We start from the raw sequence: 18261 nt of genomic DNA, 5'->3' as shown, positions 1-18261 counted from the left end.
CATGGGCTTTGACCTCACTCCTCACCTCAAACAGCCCCCTCCATTCCATTTCAAATCCCAGCCCTCCAAGCCCAAATGCCACCTCCTCCTTGAAGCTTGTGCTGACCATTATAAACCTCAGCAATCTCACCCTTTTTTCTTTCTCCCAGTGCCCTTCTGTTATATTTTTCACGTAGTATTTATCATCTACTACTTTCCAAAGCTACCTGCTGTTCAGTGTGCATAAATCACTTTTGACTAGACAGCCATTGAGTTCTATGAGGGAGAGAATGCCTACCACAACCCAGAAATTTTCACATGAATTATCCTTTTTAACATACCTTGTATAGTGAGTACCCAGTTCATAGCCAGGCACTCTACTATGTACCACAATTGCTTGGTTATGCAGCTAATACTTAATTCTTTGAGGATATGAATGTGTCTTGCCCTTCTTTGTATTCTTTGAAATCCACCAAATAAGATGCCTACCACTGTATATTCTCAAGTACATACTGGTTTGTTGAAATTATTAATTGTTCATTTAACCTTTAAGACAGTGTTTTTGTTTCAGATATAATGAATACTGCCAAAAATTCTGCTAATATTAAGAAACTATGAATCACTAATGAACTATGAATACACTAATTAGATATTTACAGGGTAATGTTTTATTTAAAACCAGAGTCTTTTACGAATTAAAAAAAAAATTAAAAAGATCTAATATGAAGACCAAGGAAAACATAACAATCCCTCTAAGCACATCTTTGGGTGGTTTACTCAAAGAAGAGACCTAAAGTGAGGTTATCCTGATGGGTGTAATACAAACACTATCTTGAATGAATAATACCAGGCTGACCTTTCTATCAGTTGGCAAAGCTGTATTTTTCAAAATGTAGTAGATCCATTTCTCTGATTCAGGTTTTCTTTATGAAGTGGTCCACTGTATTTCTCTTTTCAAGATATGCCCAGTCCATAAATCCATTAGAAGCTCATTTATCAGCACTTCTCCTCTTCGTATCACTCCCTGAAAGTCTCCCTAACTTGGTGGGAGGAAGGAGGAACCCTGGGGCTGTCACTAATGTGTTTAGAAATAATGTTCTCAGCTTCCCCCACCCCCTCCGCCCATACCTCTGTCACTGGGCTGTCTGACATAAGTAGCTGCCTGAGTCCCTCTGTCAGTCTCACTAACAGGTCTGCTGGCACCTCCTGCTGGCCCAGCTTCAATCTACCCTGTAACATCCAGGGCAGTCTTACCAAGCCCAGAGCACACAGGGCAGAACCTCTTCCAGGTCCATGCCATGCTCAAGCAGATCAGTCCTAAAAAAGGGGCTGCTCTTTACTCCCTTCCTTTAACTGAGACTGTGTGTGAAATAGCCCTTTCCTCCTCTTGTGTTTACATTTCTTCTTGCTGTTTACTCTTACAGTCATCTCCCAAAAAGAATCAAGTTCACATCCCCAAGGACAGTTTTCTGACAGACAACAAGTCTAAATTGACCCTCCCCACTTTTACCTGACTTGTTCTCTGTAGTTACTAAGGGGTTGAAAGCTCAATGAAAAGATTAACTGACCAATGAATACTGTAACAGTTCATAATTGCCACCATTAATTGAGCACTTACAACATACCAGACCTTGACCTAAGATCCTGTAATCCAAGTTCTACTACTACCACCTCCATTCTACCAAGGCTTAGAAGGATTAATTTACTTGAGCAAGAAGGATAATAGAGGTGGCACCCAACCCCAGACCAATATAACTCAAAAAGCCCAAGATGTGCTTTCCAGCCCCATATTCCATTCCTGTTTCCTCACCAATCATCACAAAGATGCCAGCCGGAAGGAAGTGAAAGGGGCTAATAAGCGCCCCTCTCCCCAAGGCCATATACAATTATCACTGCAATCACTGGAGGGTAATCCAACTTTTGGAGGAAAAAGTCTCCTGCCTGCTGCTAACAGAACAAAGCTCCAATACCCACACAGAATATATCTCCCAGCTACCCTTCCTGCCTTTATCCACTTCTAAAACTCACAACTGGAAAAACTGAAATTACAATGTGCACCAAGCAAAAGAAAATAGCATTTTTTAAAAAATGCAGATATAAAAAATAAGGCCATTAAATCACTACCAAAGTTTCCCATTGGTTCTTGTTACAAAAAACTTCATGAATCAAAAAGTAACTCAAATATACAAAAATAAACAAAACTCATTATTTCTGAAGTAGTTAATTTACAATATACTTTTTAACAAGGCATTTTCCTAGTTGTGTCAAAAAGAAGGCTGAACAACTGTGGATTTTATATGTGTGATTATGTTACATTTTCACATTACTGATGATGTTAACAAGTTTTAATATTGGGCATTTATTATAGTTTAAGCATTCATATTTTAAATTATAAAGTCTCATTAGTTAAACTGTGGAAAACAGATGATTGCTTACTTCATTTTCAGTTCTTAAAAACAGATGGATGTGAGAAACAGAACGTAGGACTATAAGAGATGCTGTGGTAGGTGCCAGGCTCCCCCTTCCTGATGAGGCCCTCACTGCATTCTCCAAAGGAAGGCTTCTCACCTCACCTCACACCCACCCAAAATCATGTTCCCTCCCTGAAGATCATGGCAGTGGTGGCCCTTATAGAATGAATGATACATACGTGAATATAAAAGCCTGATCCTCTTGCCTCAACTTGGAGCAATTCTGGAGGCACTTCATAGCTGCAGCTGCCTGTGGGATGTGCCCATGGCCCTAATGCAGTTTAATTTCCCCCAACTGCCCAGTCCTGGCTTCCATCCCCCTCACAGGTGTTGTCCAAGACACCCTGGCACATAAATCTGAGTTTCAGAGTGGGCTTCCTGAGCTACAATGAATATGTTTGTAAGGAGGTGTCGCTTAAAGCTAGGCATCTAAAAGCATGGCCTAGAGAACAAGGTATTTGAGCTGAAGCCTTACAAGACTAGACAAAAAGCCCCTGAGCAAAGGAATTCAGCCAGAGCTTAGCCCCACCCTTATGCCATCTCATAGCTTATTTCCTAAAGAATAATTAAATGAAAAAGAGAAACTCTACCAGCCACATCTGCAGTCATAAGTCAGAAAACTGTAGCAAAAAAAAAAAAAAAATCCTAACAAGAAAGTTCCAGTGAATAAGTGAACATTAAAAATATAAGCAGCTCTGGGGCACCTGGGTGGCTCAGTTGGTTAAGCGGCTGCCTTCGGCTCAGGTCATGATCCCAGGGTCCTGGGATCAAGTCCTGCATCAGGCTCCCTGCTCAGCGGAGAGCCTGCTTCTCCCTCTCTCTCTGCCTGCCTCTCTGCCTACTTGAGCTCTCTCTCTATCTCTCTGTCAAATAAATTAGTATCTTTATATATATATATATATATATATATATGCAGCTCTTTTTCATCTGGGATTCAAAATACAGTTCAGTATCCATATACATGTAAATTAATGTCCTGAGCAATCATAAAAATCAAGTTACTTTTTGTCTGAAGTCATTATAAAACTTAGTAAAAACAAAACTGCACAAAACTTGATTTTCAAGAAAGAATATATTTCGTGTTACTTAATCCACTGAATATTTTCTAAGTTCTAAGTGTGTCTTACACACTACTAATGGGTCTTTTCCCCTGAAAGGAAAAAGATACTATGAATTATTTAGTTGATATCAACTATAGGCAACATAAAAGAAATCTTTACTCTTTAATACTGATCTCTCCAAAATACTCAAATGATAACACAGTAAGCAGTAAAGTCATTTTTCTAGAACTAGAGGATCAAATGACTGATTTTCAAACTGTTTTCCATGCCTGCTCTTGCCCCCCCCCCATCTTGGGCCCACTGTTTCTTGATGAAAGTGCTTCAGGAAAGGAGTTACTGAGGGACAGCGTCCCACCAAACACGTTTCAGCCAGGTCAGCTCTTCCTTTATTATCAGTTTTATATACTGACCTTCTAAAGAAATTTTCATTTACAAAAAGTATGGAAACTTCTGTGCTTTCTTGAAGTGATTAGCATGGTTCCTGGCACACGTAAAAGGACTTCACTAAGGGGCACCTGGGTGACTCAGTCAGTTAAGCGTCTGACTCTTGACTTCAGCTCAGGTCATGATCTCAGGGTCCTGGGATTGAGCCCCACATCAGGCCCCACATTCAGGGGGAGTCTGCTTGAGATTCTCTCTCCTTCTGCCCCTCCCCACAGCATGCGTGTGCTTGCTCTCTCTTTCTCTCTCTCTCTCTCAAATAAATAAATAAATCTTAAAAAAAAAAAAAAGGACTTCACTAAACAGAATAGAGTCACCAAAAACAAACAAAACATACTTCACCACCCTAGTCAGGCCCTATTCCTTGAAAAGTAAGCTTACAAAGAATGAATACATTTGAGATCTTAGAATTAAGACATAAATGTATTTGCAAGCCTACCTGTAGATGTGCAATCACACACACACATACACAAAGCCATATTTCTATATGCTCAAATCAAAGAATAATTTTTGCAAAAAAAATATTAAGTAATATGTATTTTCTATAAAGTGCTATCTAAACAGTAAGATTAAAAGTCTGAAAAGGAGGGAAGGAATTGGGGAAAAAGATAAGCTAGGCAAAGTAACTGGTAATTATGACATTTGCCATGGTAATTTACAAAACTAACAGCACTTATGTTTGTTTTCCATGAACTACAAAGTAAATAAATTTGCATTAACCTTCTGATTTTTCCCTAAGAGTTATGGATTTGATTCAGCAATTTCTTTTCATTTGAAGGGAGTTCTCTGGTTCTTATTAAGTGATGGTGGTGGCTTTAGTGAAAGAACAGCAACAAGTAAGAGGCATCCTGGAGGAATTCACAAGCTCCTGCTATGCTTTCCAGGGTTATCAAGAGTACTAAATATAAGTTTAGAGTTCCTGTATGAGAACCCACGCTTACCAGTCAGTTAGTAAAAAGGCATTACATCACATCACTTCAGGGAAAAGAGTGAGATTTGCTTTGAAAATCATGGACATTAGACCTCACTGATGCTTCTTTTAGGGAACTCTGCTGAGCAGGGGTCTATGAGACTTAGTGGACTGCAAGCATGGCATGTGTGCCAATACAGTAGTGTTTATTCCCAAGTCAGGCTCAGGTCTAAGTAAACTATGATCCACTCGATCAATAAAAATTTTTGTTCCTGCTTATCACTGTACTCTCTTCTTCCTACAAATGTAACCAGTAGCTGACTAGAAAATGAATACCATACTTTTTAACTATCTTTCCAATTTCTTAAACCTTTTGTAATAATATCTTAAAAACTATACATACATATGCCTAAAAATAATCAGAATAACTTATGCAGTTAATTTCACTAATACTTGGTTAAAGTATTTATACAAATCTATTTTTCCTATTTAGAGGGTAATTTTCTCTAGGAATAGTATTTAAACCAGAAACAAACTACTTAATTCCAAGAGTATTTTTTCTATATAAACCATCAAAAGGATACAGCTTTCAGCATTATCTAATTAGTCTTAATATCTGCAATTAGAATATATTGAGTCTAAACTTACCACATAGACAAGTAGGAGTTGGTACCATGGGTTGCTAATTCAACATATCATTAAATATTATCAAGCTATCTAATTCCTAAAGCGATATTCTAACCTCAATAAGAAATTCCTCAGTAAGACTATTTATTTAACAAATATTGAGTACCTACTGTGTGCTGCAATCATGCCAGATACTGTGCCAGGCATGGGAGATGTGCTAGTGAACTAGACTAACAGGGTCCCCCGCTCTAGGAGCTCACACTTTGATGATGATATATATTAAACATGCATGCGTCAATTTGACTCCAACTTGTTTGTTCTTTTAAAGAGACTTGAATTCTAAAAGTCAACAATAACTGAATACTTATTTATTATTAAACAGCTTCTCCTCTACCCAGGAAGAAAGGAAGAGGAAAAACAGCAAGGGGTGAGATGGAGGGTAGTGAATGGAGAGAGGGAAACATGCGGAGAAAGGCTGAGACAAATACCCAATAGGAGCATCTGATCTCTGGATTGAGCCATGCTTCTAGCTTATCCCAACCATATACACTAGCAGACGTCCTTTTGCTTAAACTAGGTTTATGTCATTTAGAACCAAGAAGCCTTATTAATACAAGATCTATGAGGTCTTAAATATAAGACACGCAATATATATTTGTTAACTGAAATATATATTATTGATCAAGCACTTATGATGTATCAGGAGCTGTGGCACATGCTTTGTACACTGTATTTTATTTCATCCACACAAGTACCTTAGAACCATCTGAGTGTTGTAGGAGAGGAAACTGAGGCATGGAGGTTATATAGTAATTGCCCAGGTCACATGCTCAGTAAAAAGTAATGCCAGAACTCAAAACACAAGACTCAGGTACAAAAAACCCATGCTCTTAAATACCACACAACACTGAACAAATGATCTAATGAAAAAGCATCAAACTAAGTTTAAACTATCTATCCTGAATAATCTGACACTTCTTAATGCTACATGGTACTTTTACAAAATCTCACAGTTGAATAAAATTTAACCAAGTCCAAAATACTACAGCCCATTCTTATTTTTCCAAAAACATCCAGGAGAACCTTCTTGCCTGATTTTAGACCTTTTCATAGCTTAAGACACGTCCTCTCAAATCTTAACTTTCTCATTCTCTAGAGAATAAATCTGAAGTCTCATATTCACTGTGTCTGGACACAGTCTCAGGAAGAAGGATTCGAGGCACCATCTAAATTCTATATCCCCCAGCAATTAACCACTATCACATATGACACTTGAAAGGGAGAATTATATTTTATTTATCCTTGAAACCCCTACTCTATTATATACAGATACATCATGCCAAGTTCAAGCCTCGTCATTACTATGACCAAAAAGCCATAAGGCTATTAAAATAATAGTAATTGAAAATATTTGTATAGTACTTTACAGTTTACAAAGCACTTTTATACAAAGTATATCCCTGGACCCTCCTAGCAATCCTATAAGGAGACAGAGAATAAATTACACCTCCATTCAGCAGTTAAAGAAACTCATGATGAAAGAAGTACAATTATTTGCCCTAAGTCATACAGCTGGTAAGTGACAGACTGAGATTTTAAAACAGGTCTTCTGGCTCCAAAGTCAATGTTCATTCCAAGAAAATAAATACTTTACCACTGACTGCTAAAGCAGTTTTCTATCTGCTTATTTAAAGCATTCTTTCTCCCCTAAACCTTTATGCCAGAAACGTTTAAATAAATCATCACCTCCTCTAAAGCCTCTTCAGTACAACCCTGTGTTCATGAACACTTACTCAGCAAAACCTCCTACCCTTAGTGCCCAGGGAAGTGTGTCTCAAGGCTTCTACCCGGAGCTGTGCATCTGTAGCTACTCAGAAATCCCAGGAAAATGAGTGTTCTTAATAGCTACACTTTAAACAAAAATCTTGATAAAATGTTCTATATATTTCCTTGTCTGCCCTTAAACAAATTGTTCCAAAACAACACTCTCCTCATTCAAACAAGAATTATGTACAGAGCCTCAGTCCTCTAGCCAGGCCCTGTGTTAAGTGCTGATGATTCAAAGGCAAAGAGACACAGACCCCAACTGCAAGGAAGACACAGGAAAGGGTGAGGAGGTAGTCAGAAGCACCTGAAAGGTGCAAAAACAGGTGTCTAAGGTAGGGGCAGCAGATGGTCCAGAAAGCCTTTGGGCAAAAAATAAGGGATACACAGGCAGAGAACAGCAGAGAGCACCACAGACATGGAATTAAGGAGGAAATCCTAGGCAGTTTTGCAATAATCATATCCAAAACTTGATGCCTAAGGGTAAAATTGAAGAAGAAGAAGAAGTCAAAGTTCAACACCAGCCTATAAGGCTAGAAGAAAAAGACACATTGCTAGGGTCAGAGATGTCAAGCACAGGTGAGGGCACCCCTGGAGAAAAGTAAAGGCAACTATCCCACATACAACTCAACAAGGAGAAGAGAGCAGAAAAGGAAACCAGTGCACGTAATGTGCATGCACATAGAGAACCTTATGTCACCTCTTCAGCTTCTCATTTTCTAGATAGAGCAAGCCCTGAGTTGGGCTCCTTGCTCAGCATGGAATCAGCTGGAGATTATCTCCCTCTTCCTCTTCCTACCCCTCTGCTCCCCTCCCCCCAACCACTTATCTAAATAAATAAATCTTTCTAAACAAACAAACAAAGGAGTACATTTATTTGTCCAAAGCCACAAACGTTAGTAGCCGATAAGGACTAGAGCCCAGATTGCTGGTCCCTTGAATCTAAGCTCTGCCAACAGACATTGCCTACCTCCTGGTATTTACATAAATTTGTATTGCTTCTTCCACCTTTCAAAGCTCACTTAAAATATACTATGATGAGTACTAAAATGAATTTTAATGATAATAGAATTTACCTCAAAATTATTTATGCTGAACTAATATAATCTCTCATAAATCTGGGAAATATCCTTAGAGTCATTTATATCATTCTTTTCCTATAGTAGTTACCTTAGAAAGTGGAATGTAGATTAGTGGTCATAACTCACTACTGGGTTTTATTATTTTATCATTATAAATAATGGTCAAGGTTAAAGATAATAGTGATATTATAAATCTACCATTAATGCATATAATGAAGTCTATATGTCTATAATAACTAATAGAGTAACTACAGAAAATATAGATGCTAGCAGAAAAATTCTTTGAAAATCGGCATAATTATTCTCACTCATGAACAGCAGTACTCTTTCACAAAGACACAAGACTCTAGAATCAGTCTTCTCCCTGACCAGAATACTCTCCCCTAAGTGATCTTTAGGAGATAACATAATTCTGTTATGGAAGTATGGGGGGAGGATCATCTTTCTTGATAAGAAAGCAGAGATAATCGTCTAAACTCCTCTAATGGGGGTAACTTGAGGGGGGTGGATAAAATAAACTCCTCTAATACTATAATCTCAAATTATTGTCCTGAGCATTCTCATTAGCTGACTTCTAAAACACCTCCAGAAAAGTTTTGTTACTAACTTTTCAGATTTCTTAAGAAAAATATAGTATATAGTTGCCTATTATACACTAGATTTTACCAACATGTTGAATTTACCCATTTCATTTAATTTTGTTCACAATGAAAGTGAATGTCAGAAAGAGCATGGAGGTAATTATGCAGCTGAGAAACTGCCCAGGTGCCTATAGATTGCTTAAAATATTCTAAGTCTCTCAAAGTTAAGACCCAAAAGTACTAAAAGATGACGTTCCAAAAGATGTTACAGTGGTGCTGAAGAAGTATGACAAACAGAGATCCATGGGGCCATCCATGCACAAAGCATGTGCTTAAAACTGGCCTTCAGTAAATACCTATGTAATGAATAGTCCTATCATACCATTATGTCACAAAAGCCTTTCTGGGTCCTAGACCACCTCTTAAAAATGTTTAATTTTTATTTATTCCATTCAGAGAGCAGAATACTAAGAATTTATCAAATGAAATATGCAAGTAAAACACCTTTAAAATAAGTTGAACAGCTTCCCCCTAACTTTTTTAGATCACAAAACTCCATAAAAAATCAGAACTACCTGAATTTTTCTTATATGTCCTAAGAACTTTGCTCTTCCACCTAAAACTTGCCTTCCAACTAAATGTCATTTTTGATCATTAGGAACTTTTGCTATATCTGAATTTTTTGGAGAAAATTTACAATTTCACATCTCAACACATGATAAAACTTCAAGGGCAAGCAATAATGGCAAAATGGAGGTGGAGATTATCCCCAAATTACTGCATCTCAACACCTAATCAGCAGGGGAACTTGGAAAGAGGCCATTATCTTTAACTTGGAGGCAAGAAAGGTACAGGGCTGACACAAGCACCTGAAGAGCATCCTATCATGTTCACATCCATCTGAAACATCATCTTTCCTGGATTGGTCAAGGTCATGCTTCATATGCTTCTGTCTGTTTTCCTGCACGTACGTGTATTATAGAAAATAGAATTGATACTTTAATTTCCCTAAGACTAAAATCCACAAAAACAAATTCAAAACATGAAACTGGCTAACCACAAAGAATCCCAGGGTGACTGACAAACTAACAATCACATATGTTAGTATGTACTAACAAGTACATAAGAATGTACTACATGATGTATTTTACAAAGCAGCACATTGTTAAGTCATTGCTCAGAAAGATGAGGAAAGAAGCTCACAAACACAGGAAATTGCAAGTTAAGAACACATATTAACAATAACATTCTTTTCCCCATGCCCATCACCCAGAGAGCAGTAACAGGCCTCCTGATTCATCCCTCCTCTCCTACTCTTGTCATTTATTCAGAAGAGGCTGGACCAGAAGATCGTTATTATTACCTAATACTCAACATCAGTGAAGTCAACTTTCACTCTTAACTATTTCCAGCATACCTTCCAACAAATGCTCCGAAAAGTAAAAATGCCTAAAAAATTCTTCAAGACTACAATACCTATCAATCCATGCCCCACAAAATGGTCTGCAAGCCACATGAGATATACCAGTCACCACTAACTTTATGGTTTTCAGCAAAACCATGCACAGAACGGAAGACAATCAATTATTATACTCAAAAACTTTCAATTCATATAAATCTGAATTCACCGGATAAGGGAAGAAAATCCTCTTCAGTAGGTTCATATTGCCCAAATTTCAGAACTCCTAAGCAAATGAATATTAAACATGTAACTTGCCAAGACTTGGGCTCTCCAAAGTGGAGATAATTAATGCTGTAGAGGTCCATATCCTCGGTGTGCCATGCGAATGTGGTTTTCCACATGCCAAAATAGAGATAAGGGGTATTTACACCCTCTATAGAAATACCGCACTCTTCCTCAACCACATCCAAGACTGTATTTAGGCGAGCTATGTTCCATTCATCCACACCCTGGAACCAGGAGAGAGAGAAAAAAAAATCAAATATTAATAAACTAATAAAAATAACATTTACTAAACAAACTGTCATGTGCCAAAATTATCACACTGTGTATTTTAATTCACTGAGAAATGAAAAATAAAGCAATCATCATTCAGGTGATATATCAATTATTAATTATCCAAGATTACTACTGGCATAATGTAGTTCTGTGTGAACATTAGTATGAAAGTTAATAGCAAAAAAACTTCCTGATTCCAAATGGAATTGTAAGTTAAAGCCCCACCCCTCAGTGGTTGTTAGCAAAAAATCATTGATTCAAAGAATATGATTTGAAGTGTGCTTTCCATTTTTGGCACACACACCTATTTGAGGGGGGAGGTAGGTTTTCGCTTTTTGGTTTATTTGTTTGTACATTAGTTTAGAAGTCATGTTCAAGGTTGGACATTATTTCAAGATACCAATGGCAAAATATATCTTCTGTGCTCCCACTCTCATCCCTATCCATTTCAATTTTAGCATGCTACATCATTTCCTAAAAATCCCACCTCTAATTATGGGGAAAACTCTTAACATTCTTCTAAACCACAGATCGTTGTGCTTTTACTGTTCCTTCAACTAAATATTAACATCTTATGTTGATGAGAAGTTTTAAACACAAAATAATTGATAAAAATATTTATCCAAACTTTAATAAATTGCTGGGAAAATCTAGTTTTATAGCAATAATGATGATGATAGAGAGAAAAGGAGGGAGTCACTGATATTAGAGTTATGGTGATAGGAAAAGATTCTGGTTTTATTAGAACTACCAATTATTCAATTGTAACTCACAACTGCTTAAGATCTTTACAAACTGTGTATTTTTCCTACATGCCTTTCTCATAATGAAACATAAACATTAGAGATTGGGCCCATTATATGCAATCATGAGGAAACTGCAATGCCTTTAAATCCATTTCAATCTCCTCGTGATGCTACTAAAGAAGGCCATTAAATGTGTTCCTCTATACCGATAAGGCCTTCTCCAATGACTATGCCAATGACCACACAACCACATCTAGTATTTCCCTTATACACTAAAAACTTCCAGGGTTGTTTTGTTTTCATTTTGGTCTCTAGACAATTCTCTAATCAGTGTACTAATCTCACTTCCTCAAGCTTTGGGTTAGGAAAATTATTGATGCAGCAGTTACTGAAGCTCTGCCTCAGGTAACATAATTAAAAGTCCCAGAGGAAATAATTTAATTCTCAAACTCCAAGCAGCCACTCTATCTATAACTTAAACCCAGGGTGGAAAGTTCGCAATTTGGAAATTGGTCAAAGTATCTTTTTAGAGAAGATCCTAGGTTCCAACTTATGAGACCTCATAAAAAATTAAATCAAATCCTATAAAATGTTTTATCTCACTCTACTTATAATGATGCAGTCTCTTAACTCTAGTCCAATCAGACCTCGGTCCAATCACTCTAATAAAAGAGTCCTATTTGAAAGTCATTACTGAGGCAATGAATCTAAAGTAATAAATGAGCACCATATTATAGGAATCATTTTAAACTGAATGAGCTTGAGAATTTAAGAATGAACTATCCCCCTGAAATTCCTACATTTGGAGAATTCTTATCTTTATTTCTGAATGACATTACCTTTCAGAAATAACTGAGGCTGAATCCCTTGACATCCCTTGACCTGCCGCTCTAAGAGGAAGAAGGTAGAGAAGAAAGAGTACTGAGAGAAGACCCAGATTATAGCCCCAGCTCCACGACTGACCAGGGCAAAAATCACTGAGACTTTCTGAGCTTCCAGTCTTTCTTCATGAAAACATGAGAGCTACAGCATCTTCCTACAGTTGCTTCAGAGTACCGAATAGACTAACAGATATAAAATCTTTGGAAAATAATACCTACTATTTCTTAGAATCTATGAAATAAACATCTCCACTATTCTCTAATAAATCTTACTGGAAAGCCTCCCCAAACAATGAGAAAAGTGATAATAAAGTCCTGTGAAATTCACTACTGGTTCTTTCCATTAGCGGGCAAGTAACATATTTACAGTACTTTCTTCTGGGCAGAGCCACAGCCGCCATGATGCTGAAACTTAGTTTCTTTTACTCAAATAAAAAGTCGTATCATTTCAACTAAAGAGGTTATATTAAGAGTAACTGGCATAACAGAGACTAAAAATAAATCTTACTCCTTCAAAATTCCTTCTTCAATTTGTGGTCTCTACTATTGACTGAACACCCTGCTACCAAGGACAGCCTCTGCTCAAACACTGAAGAGTCCAGGTCGCCCTCACAGATTTAGACAAGGAGTACACCTAGTCTGTCATTTAGACAAAGTGTTATACCATACTCTACCCCATTACACTACACATACATACATATTATGCCTATTCAAAACAATCCTGTAAAATAGGTAACGTTATACCCAAATGAGCAAATGGAAAAACTAATACTCCTAGCTAGTAGTAGGTGGCAAAAATAAACCTAAATCTGATTTCTAAACCTAAACTCAATGCTTCCAGTTCTGATCATCTTAAAATAAAATGTATCATCCTCTTCTCTCAGCCTTCTCAACAAAGATCCAAGGAGCGAAAATTTAAGACAGGCAAACACATAAAGTTCCCACATTCTTCCCACCCACAGGTACAACCATCCTACACAAACACTGGCAAAGCTTAAAATGAAAACCGTGCTTTACTTTTGTGGGGGTGGTAACAGAACTCATTTAGTGTAAAAGCAGTCTCCAAAAAGACCCTAGCTACAAACAAACCCCACATGACAGGTCAGAATTTGTCAAACTATTCAAAGCTTACAACCATTGAATCTTAGCAGAAAGTCTGCACACCAGTCCAAGTTCATAGACAAATGCCTCTTCCCAGATTCCATCCCCTCAAATAAAGCTCTCCCACACATCTTTCAGCAGATGCTTGAGCAATATTTATAATTCACCTGGGCAAACATTACCTGCCAGGTCCCATTCCCTTCACTCTAATCACCTATTTGGCATTCTGGGCCTGTCCTGCTCCACTTGTCTATTTACCTTGTATCTGTCAGGTTTTCTGAAATAATTCACAATTGGCCCATGATTTGTGCACATATGCATAATTGAGAAGTTTTGAAGGATTCTTCCTTTCAATCTCTGTATCTTCCACCTATCAGGAATCAGATGGCAGTCTGAAAGAACTCTTAAATCTTCATTACCATAATCAGAGCCAGGAGCTGTTTGAAGACCAGGCTTTGGATTTCACGGAGGGAGTAACATCAGAACAGGAACAATGCATTTATACATCTCCATAGAGAGACAGTACCAAGTTTGAGTTCCTGGCCCTTGCACTCTGCACCTGTGTCCCTGAAATAGGCCAGAGCCAGCAATAAGCACCCTCTCCTCAGTACCGTGCACATCTGTGACTCACCCTACAGTGACTGCACTCAGTCACTGGAAGATTGAAGGATGACATAGCAATAACATGTCATGTTAGAAACCTCACCAATAATGAGCCATTCCCAACTAACACAGAGAAATAATGCAAAACTCATAGTAAACCAATTTTTCCCAAAATATTTCCAGTAGGGCATTAGTACTACCAGAGGCTATGGTCAAACTTTGGCTTCTTTTTCTCCTCCTCTTAGAGAGTCACAGAGCTGATAGGTACTCCAAAGGATGTGAGAGGCCCTTTATAAGAAAGTCTGTTTAACTCTGCTTAACTCCAAATTTACCAAATATTACTTAACCATGGAGTCTTGTTTATATAATATATCAACATTCCATAAAATCATGCTGTGTGGGACAGCATATTCGAGGAAGGATTATAGTAAACGGCTCCTTAAATGCCTCAGCCTAAATAACTCAGCAGAAAAAGAGAAAATAATTTGAGCCACAGCTGTGATGGCATTTCAGAACCCAGGGTATGTGGAGGGGTGGGGTGGAATATGGTCACATCTACTGTCATAATACATATATGTAATTTGATTGTGCCATCTAAAAACACATAGAGAGGGGCACCTGGGTGGCTCAGTCATTAAATGTCTGCCTTAGGCTCAGGTCATGATCCCAGGGTCCTAGGATCGAGCCCCACATCGGGCTCTCTGCTCGGTGGGAAGCCTGCTTCTCCCTCTCCCACTCCCCCTGCTTGTGTTCCTCTCTCGCTGTGTCTCTCTGTCAAATAAATAAATAAAATCTTTTAAAAAATTAAATTAAATTAAATTAAAATTAAAATAAAAACACATAGAGACAAGTGTAAATTTAATGCAATTAAAATCTTCCCAAAAAGGTATTTCTAAATGAAGATAGACTAAGAGATTAAAACTAGGAAGAAAAGATAGAAGACATGATCAAACTTTTAAAACTACCAAATATACTGATGACCAGTGAATGGGCTTAAAAAAAAAAAAAGTACATAGAAATGAAGGCACGGGGCACCTGGGTGGCTCAGTCAGCTAAGCGTCTGCCTTCAGCTCAGTTCATAATCTCAAGGTCCTGAGATCAAACCCCACAACCAGCTCTCTGCTGAACAAGGAGTCTGCTTCTCTTTCTCCCTCTGTCTGCCCCCGCCGCCCCCTCGCCCCCACTTGTGGTGTCTCTCTTTCTCTCTCAAATAAATAAATTTTATTTATTTGAAGAAAAGAATATGTTATTCTTTTCTTTTAATTTTTATTTATTTTTGAGAGAGAAAGAGGGAGCACAAATGGAGGGAAGGGCAGAGGGAGAAGCAGGCTCCCCGCTGATCAGGGAGCACAATGCGGGACGACCTGAGCCAAAGGCAGATGCTTAACTGACTGAGCCACCCAGGCACCCCTCAAATAAATAAAATCTTTGAGAAAAAAAATGAAGGCACATCCACCAAAGCCTACATAAATGTTATTCTAAGACAAAAGACAAATTAGTAAACTTATGAAAATCAAGGTTAACAGACACACTCTTTTTCTGCCCTCATCCAGCAAATAGCAAAATGGAATGAAGAATATCTATCTCAAAGAATGACACGATCTCAGAAAAGCAACATGCTGTACAGGAATCGAAAGCTCTCTGACCAAATACTGGCTCCAGCACTTACCAGAGTTACAGGATCTGATGGCTTCTCAATGGTCATTTGTGGCAGAGCAGACCAGAGTTCAAGTCTGCCAACTGGGCCCTGACAAGACTGACCACTTTTGAAACAGCTATAGTAAAGGTCCAGTCTCTAACTGGAACTACTTTCAAAAAATTATATCCTTGCCAGCAGAAGTGGGGTCCTAAGGCTTCCCAAGAAAAATTAAATCCAGACCTGCCTACCTCACAGGACAACTGTAAAGATAAGATTACAAAGTACATAGGAAAATATTTTTCAAAATTTCCTTTCTAACTAAATTTTTCTTTCAAAAACATGGGACGGGGTTTCAAGACCACTTGTTTGAGTGGTATTCCCTGGGATTCAGGGCCCACCTCACCGCAAAGAGAATTGTCAGCAGCATGTTCCAAAGAGCACAGCAGAAAGTGAAGAGCTGGGCGACAAAGCAGGAGTTACAAATCCAGGTACCCAAAGAGCCCAGCAGGTAACATCAGTGAGTGAAGCAGCCAAGTGTAAGTCAAAGGGGGAGTCAGGGAGACCATCCGGAGACCCTACTCCCCTCCCAAATGGGGAGACTCTATCCATCTGGAGACATCTATTATCCTGTCTAACAAGGAAAGCCATTACTCAGCTCCTGTCTGTTGCTGTCACTAGAAATACTGCCAGATCTTCTAATCTTTTAAGGGAAGCCCCAAATCCAAATTTTAATGTGATATTAACTAACTTTTGAAACCATGTGAATCAAACAAAATACATCTGTGGCCCCTTCTGCAAAAAGGTAGCAGACATTAAAGAGTTCACATTTAAAAGTGATGAAGGAGGAAAAAGTTTTATAGATACGCTATAAATACAAAGTGAGTGATTGTAAGCTTGGGGCAGAGACACTGCTCAGATTTTTAAAACTAATCATACATTTGCCAAACACTAAATAACAATGTCAGGTATTCTATAAACGTGTCCAATAACCAGAGTGAGATTGTGCAAATGGCATGACAGGAATCTACTCTCCATATACACATTGTCCTCCCATTCCATCACTGTTTAGAAATCCAATATGCAAATGAACAGAAAGACACAAAGTAAAATGGGAAAACGCAAAGCCTGAGTAATTATGAAAACTGAATAACCAACTGCAAATAAGTGGAATGTAGCACATAGGCTTAGGCAAAACAGTCCTGAACAAAGCTATGTAACTTCTTCAGACAAGTGTCTGTGAAACAATAGCCAGGATAAGAGTGAAAAGAGGGCAGAAGAAAACTGTGCAAGAATTTAGCCACACCATGCACACCTGCCAAGTGACAGGCAGTGACAACATGCATACCTGCCAAGTGATAATTCTGTGAGCTGTAATGCACCAAGGTCAACCTGACTATACATTCTGCTTTGTCCACAAAGTAGAAGAGTTAAAATCACTTGCCTGTAAGTATGAGAAATTGCTACAGTATTAACAACAATCATGTGAAAAAAAGCCCTGGATAACCACTGAAACACTTCCAACTGAAGACTCAAACCGGTCAAGAATTTCTTCACTCTATTTTACATATTTGAGGGACTGATTTTTCATTTGCTTTACACAAAAGCTGGGTGGCCATAGAACAATAACTGATAAATTGACACACTCACTATTACTAATTATATTTTTATGGCACCTTTCATACAGTAGAAGAGTCTATATGGCTCTTGTTTTCCAAAATTAATTCTAGGTGTCAATCTCTCACTTCAGGCTTTCCACATCTTCATTCTCATCACTCTATTATATTCTATCCTCAACACTGTCAACATCCAACCACATGTTTCTCTCCCCATCCCCATCTCCTGCCATCATCCTCAGCACCTTCAATGTTATACCCATGGGGCTACTTTCCAAACAATGTTATGAGCCCCCAATCTTTCTCCTGAGTTTCAGTGGCACATGCCCATCTCTAAGCTGGACTCACAATGACCAACAAAAAATTCTGAAATGTTAAGAATTATAAGGGGAAAATACAATTTCATTAGAAAACTCAATTATTAAAAAAAAGATCCACCACCTAGATGCTGTAAGACTCTGAGAAAATAATGAACGAAATCATAAAAGACTCTAAAGTTTTCAGGTCTGCCCCTGATTCAAATGAGGTTATAAAAAAAGAATACAGATAAGCCAAATTACAGTATTTCTTCTAACACAGAAATGTTGTCATTGAGTTATGTTGTGCTCCTCATCTTTACAAGAGCTGATACAGCTAGCACCTATTTAAATTGCCTTTCTCAAAGTCTATCAACTGCAGAATTGGAGACAACTCTTATACCTAATAACAAGATTTGCATCCCCCATCAGATGATTAAGAAGCA

General features: G+C 38.1%; 1 protein-coding gene across 3 annotated transcripts in view; it reads right to left on the bottom strand.

Annotated features, from left to right (window-relative positions):
* KDM4C (lysine demethylase 4C) overlaps positions 1-18261 on the bottom strand; it is a 506632-nt gene that overhangs the window by 392332 nt on the left and 96039 nt on the right. For all 3 annotated transcript variants that reach the window (XM_028107256.2, XM_028107255.2, XM_028107257.2), the window contains one exon: positions 10694-10887. In XM_028107256.2, the coding sequence (XP_027963057.1) occupies positions 10694-10887 (194 nt within the window). The remainder of the gene's footprint in view (positions 1-10693; positions 10888-18261) is intronic.

Source organism: Eumetopias jubatus, unplaced genomic scaffold (genome assembly GCF_037043125.1).
Source record: "Eumetopias jubatus isolate StellerSeaLion01/CBP00866 unplaced genomic scaffold, mEumJub1_p1.0 scaffold_15, whole genome shotgun sequence".
NCBI classification, from domain to species: Eukaryota; Metazoa; Chordata; class Mammalia; order Carnivora; family Otariidae; genus Eumetopias; species Eumetopias jubatus.
This window is presented reverse-complemented; position numbering and strand designations above follow the sequence as displayed.